This window comes from Alligator sinensis, unplaced genomic scaffold (genome assembly GCF_000455745.1).
Source record: "Alligator sinensis unplaced genomic scaffold, ASM45574v1 scaffold1146_1, whole genome shotgun sequence".
Classification (NCBI taxonomy): domain Eukaryota; kingdom Metazoa; phylum Chordata; order Crocodylia; family Alligatoridae; genus Alligator; species Alligator sinensis.
Genome location: NW_005842696.1, coordinates 559,528 through 567,992, shown reverse-complemented (window position 1 = coordinate 567,992; position 8,465 = coordinate 559,528). Strand labels below are relative to the sequence as shown.

The window sequence follows — 8,465 nt, the reverse complement described above, 5'->3', positions numbered from 1 at the left end:
ACTCTTTCCTGCCTATGCAGGGGGTTGGACTCGATGATCTATTGAGGTCCCTTCCGACCCCAACATCTATGAATCTATGAATCCCAGCTCTGTTTCCTACCTCTGGCCAGTTTAGAGTCACAGCCTGGCCAGGGTGATGGAAGAAGCAATGGTGTCTCTGCCTGCAGTGCCCCTGGGACTGGGGGAGCTGGCAGTCCAGCTGGGTGTGTTGTAGGGGAGAGGGGTCTCTCCCCCCTGTTTGTTCCCCCTAGGACCATAGGCCACTGCAGCCTATGGGATCAGAGAGCAAGCAGGAGGGAGCCTTCCCCCTGCATTGCGCTTAGCCGGGCTGCCAGCTCCCCTGATCCCAGGGGCACTGCAGGTAAGGACATCATCCTTCCTACCTTCCCCTTGGCCAGGCTGTAGCTCTCAGCTGGCCAGAGGTAGGAGGCTGGATTGAGAGGCTGTCACTGATGGTCTGGGGACAGAGCCAGCCACAACCCTGGGGAAGGCAAACTGCTTGGCTATGGCTAGCCCTTTGGCTGCTCTCAGGAGTTTCTGGCAGCTCCCTGAGCCTGCAGAGCACACTGGGAGGCATGCAACAGCTCCCCCTGCCTCCTGGCCTTCTCCAGTGAGCCGCCCCCCAACACACATGCCAAATAGCTGTTATGTTCAATCGCATTGTAACTTTTAGCACTTTGTGTAAAGTGCAAAAGTTACAGCATGATCATAAGTGCCTTCCTGTCATTTGTATGCACCCAAAGGCAGAAGAATGTGAGATACAAAGTGGATCTGAAGAAAAATATACAGTGCTCAGAAAATTCGATTCAAGCTGTAACAGGCACAGCTAAATGGAAACAGAACAAGAACTGGTGAAGCGAAAAAACATGACACCTCACTGAGGAAAGGAAGCACTAAGGAAAAAATCCTGAATGCCAAGACCAACAAAATACAGGAAAACAATTGCAGGAGAATTTGAGAAAGCAGATAAATTAGTGATAAGCACTGCAAGGAAAGATAAACATAGGTATGTTGTAGATCTAGCAGTTGAAACCAGTGCTTTATAGTGGGGACACCAGAGGTGCCTGCTGAAGGCAGAAGTGGTGAGGGGTCCGATCCTTTTTTTTCTGCAGAGCCTGCCCGCCTCTCCTGCAGCCAGAGGTGAGCTGACTAGTAGCTGCAATGCATCACGTCAGGATGTAGTTTAGTAAACAATGCAAACTCATTAAAAAACCCCCAAACTCCTGCACGTGTACAGCGTGACTCCATTAAGCCACACAAAGTGACATTTTCATCACGCGTACATGGTAATGGTGTCATGTGTACAAACACCCTCATTGTACAGTTAGTTCTCAGTAACTGACAGCATATCAATTGCTGATTGGATGACAGCCAGGATTAACCACAGAAAATTCAGAAACTTAAAAGAATCTATAGAATATTTTAAGTAACAGACCATGAAACATTTAAAAGTCTTTACCCATTATAAACCCTTTGTTCAGATTTGGTTCCCAAGCTAAAACTTATAGTTTCATAGTTTCATAGTTTTAGGGTCGGAAGGGACCTAATAGATCTTCTAGCCCGACCCCCCGCCAGGGCGGGAGAACAACAAAAAACCCTAAAAACAAAAACGGGACTCAGATGAGTCCAGCCAGGTAGGCATCCAGCCTCTTCTTAAAGACCCCCAGGGTAGGGGCCAGCACCACCTCCCTTGGAAGTTGGTTCCAGCTCCTAGCCGCCCTAACTGTGAAGTAGTTTTTTCGGATGTCCAATCTGTACCTCCTCTCCATCAACTTGTGCCCATTACTCCTTGTTATGCCAGCGGGGGCTAGGGGAAACAGCGTCTCCCCCAAACCCTTCTGGTTCCCCCTAGTGAGTTTATAGACGGTCACCAGGTCCCCCCTCAGCCTTCTCTTGTGGAGGCTGAATAGGTTCAGGTCCCGCAGTCTCTCACTGTAGGGTCTGCCCTGTTGTCCCCGGATCATGCGGGTGGCCCTCCTCTGGACCCTCTCCATGTTGTCCACATCCCTCCTGAAATGGGGCGCACAGAACTGGACACAATACTCCAGCTGCGGCCTGACCAGCGTCGCATAGAGGGGGAGGATCACCTCCCTGGCTCTACTCGAGATGCACCTGTGGATGCACGACAAGGTCCGGTTAGCCCTGCCAACCATGACCTCGCATTGTCGGCCCATGTTCATCTTGGAGTCAATAATGACACCAAGATCCCTTTCCGCCTCCGTGCTCTCAAGTAGGGAGTTCCCCATCGTATAAGTGTGCTGCTGGTTCCTACTACCCAAGTGCAGCACCCTGCACTTGTCCGTATTGAAACACATCCTGTTCCTGTTTGCCCACCCCTGTAACCTATCCAGATCCTTCTGCAATCTCTCTCTCCCTGCTAGCGTGCTCACCTCCCCCCAAATTTTGGTGTCATCAGCGAATTTAAACAGGTTGCTTTCCACCCCAGCATCAAGATCGCTGATGAAGAAATTGAACAGCGCAGGCCCCAGGACCGAGCCCTGGGGGACTCCACTACCCACCTCCCCCCAAGTCGAGTATGATCCATCCACCACCACCCTCTGAGTGCGACCCTTCAGCCAATCTGCAATCCATCTGACTGTGTAGGCATCTATGCCACAGTCGCCTAGTTTATTAATTAGGATGGGGTGAGAGACGGTGTCAAAGGCCTTGCTGAAGTCCAGAAAGACTACATCCACCGCGACACCTGCGTCCATGGCCTTTGTGACCTGATCATAAAAGGCAATCAGGTTGGTCTGACATGATCTCCCCCTAATAAATCCATGCTGATTGCCCCTGAGCATCATTTCTGATGCCGGCCCATCACAAATGTGCTCCTTGATGATCTTCTCAAAGAGTTTCCCCAGGATTGACTTGGTAATTTGCCTGTGAAACGGATACAGCTGTTTCTTCCTTATGAGAAAACAATCTATTTTTTAATTTTAACTTAACATTATCAATCAGGTTTTTACATTTAACATTTGTTTTCTTTTTCATTTCCACCAGTTTTGCATTTTGTATAACATCACAGTCCTTACATAATCATAACGCATGCTGCGTTTCACTTGATGTTACTTCTGTACAAAACAAATAATCTGTATCTGCTGTAAACAAACATGTAATTCTCTTACCTTTACAGATATGAGTTACCAGGAATAAATGGATTAAATTTTGTTCTGAAGAATTCCCTTGGTGGTGGTGGTATTGCATCTTTAAGAAGTGACCCACAGGCATGTATCTAAGCATTGATTTGATATAGTTATTTTTTATGACTACTGACTGTATAGACTCTTTAACCAACTACTGAGATGGAGAAATAATCTTCTGCCTTTGTTTTTGTAGCTGCTTTTTAATTTCAGATAAGTATGTCAAGTTGATTTTTTGTAAGTTTGGAAACTGAGCAGTGCACTACAGTGCAAAATGAGACTTTGCTGGAAAAAAATTGACATTTATACACTAAGGTGAATTTGAAAGCTTTATGAATGATGAAACTGGCCTTGTGGTGTATTAGCTCTGTTTTTTCCATATCAGTGAACTCACAGAAAAAATTCTGTCATATTTTTGGAGAGTAAGTCTTTGCTAGACAACTATTTTTTATGAGTATATTGCTGTATAAGATGATCGAAACCTCAGATGGTCATATATTTCTTTAATACAATTCCTTTGACTTCCATGGAACTGCATATGAATTCATATCATTTAAGGATCTTCCTCCATAGAGCTTAATTCTGACTAGTGCAATACAGTTGAGATGAAGGTAGAGGCACTGTTAGTCTCCTAACTCCCACTACATAACTCTGCAGGATCCAGACGTTATTACTAGCATTCTTGGGGTATTTGATAGTCACAAGAGGTTGACTAATCAGGCTGTGAGTGGAGGAGTCCTACCTTCTTGTGAACCTGATGGGGAACACATGGAAAACCAACCTGCAGCTACTGCAAGACATTCTCTTTTTGTTCTCCACCTGTCTCCCAGTGCCCCTGTGGCCTTCTGCTTTACTGACCCTAAAAAACTTTTTTAGGCAACTGGGATAACATTTTGCTAAGAGCTAGTCAAATCCTATAAACCAAATTCAAATCTACAGTTTTGATATTATATTCCACTTTATCATTCTGCAAATATGATCCAGATGGTAGAAATAAGGCTGACTCATGTGTGGATTGGTTTTGTGTTATTTGGATGCAAAAAAGAAAAAAAATCACCCCCTCTGAAAACCAAAATTCCAGAGATTAAATGACATATCAGAAACATTTCTTAAACTGAGCAGAAGACCACAACAGTACATGTGATATTAAGAGCCCAAGTCAGTCATTCTTAGGCTGAGAAATGCCTTGTTGCACAAGTAATCTCACAGAAATTGACAGGATTATTAACAGAACAGGATGCTCTTCAGTAAAAACAGTATGGCAGAAATTCTGTGCCAAATAAAGAAACTATAATGCCAAGCTCACTGAACTCTGATATGCAGTAGCCAATAAATAAATCAACTGGAAAAATCTCAGTTTAGTCTACTGAAGCTTAAATTGTTGCAAATCTCAACTTCAAGTAAAAAAATCTTGATTTAGAAGACTGTGTAATAGTAACAAAGCTAAACGGGGAGAGAGAGAGAGAGAGAGAGAGAGAGAGAGAGAGAGAGAGAGAGAGGACAAACCAAAGTGTGTGTCAGATATTATTCTTCTAATTAGATATTCACTCAGCCTGCAAAATTAAGATCCAGACTGTGAATACCCCAAAGTTCAGGGATGTTGTATAGTGCAGAAGAGAGATCTTGTTTGTTTAAACAATATTTCTAATAAAAAAAGTCAAGGTAGTTTTGCAAAGTAGTTTGTTGAGATGTGAATACATAAAAATGTTCTTTTCTTCGTATGTATCACATGATAATAAAACCTTTTTTAATTCTCTCTACAGGGCAAGGCATTTGGGCAGATGCTACTGGATTTTCAGATAAAAAATGTTCCAGATTTAAAGTCACTGATAGAGTAACAATTATGGAGTACATTCATTTTCAAAAACTTTGACTGAATACATAAACACTAGCTTCACAAGTTAAAAAAAGACACAAAAGAAAGCAGTGGTGACAGTTATCTCTCACAGACTTAAATATACAGTACAGATAAGTGAACGTTTTGAGTAATACCAGACAAATGGCTTTGTGACCGATTAACATTTCCTGTCTAGTTAGTGCATTGGATGAAGAGTTAATTTATTTCCTGTAAGATGTAATTAATCAAATTACAAAAATAACATATTTTACTGAGATAACCAAATATTTGCTTTTCCAAAATGAAAACTTCCTTCCCTTCCAGTTCTTCTTATTCTCTTCCTTTAGATCTTTCCTTGATAATTAAGAGGAATGATACTGAATACTGTCAGCTACCCCAGCCCACCATCGTCATGCATACCTTCATTCTACCCTGTGAACCTGCAATAGATATCCCTTATGACATTGGAGCAAGTAGATAACTGGGTGCTCCTCATCAGAAGGTCAGCATTCACAAACAACTGCCACACTATGGTATCAGAGATCAGTTTTGCTTTATACTTAGGGCAGTAATTAACTGCAGTTTCCTTGTTATCACCACATAGAGACTAACAGTCAATATTAACTGTTAAAGGTGACCACTGTAACTGCAAGGTTATCTGCAGTGATAGAAAAAAGGCAAGTATTTTTTACCTCTAGTATCCTTGTTGACAATACTCCATCAGTTGAAGAGCCCCAAAGTAATACACTTCTTGGCATGAAGCTATTTTGAAATGCTAAGTTAGATTTTTCTGCCCCATTTTGTCTCATTTAAGATACTGGTGTACAACCGAGGTGGTGAAATCCATCCCTATCATCTATCATTACTGAAAATTCCCCTTGTGTTAGGGAGTCCCCAGCAGGCATTCAGCCAGTTGAGAAGTCTCTTGCATTGCCCTTCCCCAACCCTACAAGGGAAAAGCATGCTGGGGGGAGGAAAGAGCCATGTCTATGCACTGTACTCCAGCCATCATCACTTTCCATGGGGACCATGTCCAGCTGGTAAAAGTTAAGACAGTGCATAGGGTGACCTGTTCTTTATCGAGGTTGGTACTAGGCAGAGTGTATCAAGTTCCCTGTGGCAATCAACATAGTGGAAATTCAGGCCCAATAATTGTCTGCATCTCCTGCCACAAAGACAAGTAAATCTTTACATTAACACAAGATCTTAGTGGAAAATATGTAGGTGTTTTTTATTCAGAAATGTGTTATCCTGTTCTTCAGAAAATAACATATTGCTGTAGTTGGCTAATGCTGAAAAATGAGGTGTTACCAATACTGATGAACCCATAATGATATGGGTAGGTGTCATGTAAATGCAATCAAAAATCCCTGCCAGTGCAGCTCAGCCCCGCTCTGTAATATTACTGCTAATTATGTGCTAGTTTAGCAATAGCAGCACTGTATGTTAAATTGTTCCAGTTTGTTTTGAGGTTTTGAACTTGACTACTTTGAGAATATTGTTGGTGATATGTTGATGTCACAGGCGATGACAAAAAAGAATCTCCCATTCAACTGAATGGGGCCATGATTTAAACACACATTATTTTCACTTGTGACCTAGGCAGGAAGATACAAGAAGAAAACATACGAAAGAGTGTGTCAGCTAGTAATTTAATATTTTTGGACGTAATATTATCTGCACATCACTTTTAAGTCTGGGTTTCATGACAAAAAAGAAAGTTATAGGATTGTCATAGACAAAAACATGCTGAAGTCAAAATAACTTTTTGAAGAAAAATCAGTGCCCAGCACTTAAATTGTTTACATTTATTTTGTCTTAGAAAAGTGTTAAATAATTGTAATTAGTAGTTTGAAAGCATATTAAGAGGTATCTAACAGCCAAATTTTTTAAAATTCATGGAATAGTAGACAGAGCAGGATGAGAAGGACCATTGGCCAAATCCTCAGCTGGAGTGAATGGTGTCACTCTGTTAAAATCAGTGGAGTTATACTGATTTAGACCACCTAGAGAGTTGCCCCAGGACCTTATTTTAATACTTTAAATAGACATGTTTTGTCATGTTAATCATGGCTCTGCCAAACACATGCAACTTATTCATCTGCTGTTTTAAACAATTGTGTAAGTGCATCTGCAACTACTTTGATATGAAAAGTAAACTTTTAAAAAGGATAAATGTGTTTAATATTTACTTTCTTTTAGTATATTTTCAAATTAGAATTGAGTTTTAAAGTGGTTTTGAACTTATAATTATGGGGGGTTATTTACATTTTCTAAATGTTTATGCTGTTTCTTTTCCCCTTAGGTTTTATCTCACATGATCCTACTAAACTCTTTCACTGTTGTTGGTTAAAACATAATAATTGTAAGACAAAATAGTATGAACATATTCATCCCTGTTGACAGAGAGCCATGAACATACACAGCTATTCAAAAGAGGCACAGTTTATTCAAGAATTATTCCATACAGTATTCAAGTTGTTTGGATAGGGGGATGGACAGGAGTGCATATCTCTTATCTCTGATGGTGTTCCTGCTCCTTTCAACACAACAAAACCATCCTTGACAAGGATGACTTTTATTCAGGGGTTTCTTTTCATTTTGTTTGTAAAGTACCGGGTTTCAGCAAGTAGCCTTATTTATTTTCAAAACACTGAACTCTCCTTTGGGGATGTAACTGAAGATTACTCATATCCAAAAGACTTTATTTTCCTTAACATAATTAAATGAATCAATTTGCACTTATCTAACAATGCAGACTGATTTGAAACAGTTATTAAAACTGTATTTAATTCTTCATCTAGAATGGACACTAAGTTATTGCAAACACAGTTTGCTTGGGGAAAGAAATAAATGACCTCTGGTACTTAGGATGATACTTGTTATTTGTTTGTTAAATAACTTATCTGAGTGACTTGCAGAGCAGACTTCTTGTAAATCCAAGTAGCTCAGCTATTCTGAACAATGGAGGAAGGCTTTACTGTCAAGCAATAAGGACTATTCAGCCAAAAACATAATAATTTTTGTACAATATACTCAGAGCCAAAATGGTGGAATGGGAGTGTTTCTCAAATTGTTGAGTTTGGACAGTGCAGTTCAGGATTTTCCTTAACACTTATCCTTGTTTTAAGAAACAAGGTTTTTTGTGCAGTGGGGTGTTAGAGAAAGTTTTACTTTCTGCACTGGCAGCAGAGGCTTTACTTTCACTCCCAAATTCAAGATTTTTTCACTTCATTGGTTTTCAAACACTTCCTCAACAATTTTTTTTAAAACCTTGGGGCTGTATTGTGTCATGGGGTAAACTGCCTTTGTGTTTGTGAGAATTGCATCCTCAGAGTAGAAAACCCAGAACTGCCCAGTTTTGCAGCAGGTTTCTGTAACCACACATTAACATGTAAAGAAATTGTTGGGCACTTTCTCATGCTTGAGGCTGTGGTTAAATGAGAAGTGGAAACTGGTAAGCTCTTTTCATTAAAGCAGTGGAA

At 40.8% G+C, this 8,465-nt stretch overlaps 1 protein-coding gene across 2 annotated transcripts in view; it reads left to right on the top strand.

Annotated features, from left to right (window-relative positions):
- Window positions 1–8,465, top strand: part of LOC102378644 — a 133,758-nt gene extending 125,293 nt beyond the window's left edge. For both annotated transcript variants that reach the window (XM_014524893.2, XM_025216020.1), the window contains exons 19-20: window positions 3,137–3,227; window positions 4,907–8,465. In XM_014524893.2, coding sequence (XP_014380379.1) covers window positions 3,137–3,227; window positions 4,907–4,981 — 166 coding nt within the window. In that variant the 3' untranslated portion in view covers window positions 4,982–8,465. The remainder of the gene's footprint in view (window positions 1–3,136; window positions 3,228–4,906) is intronic.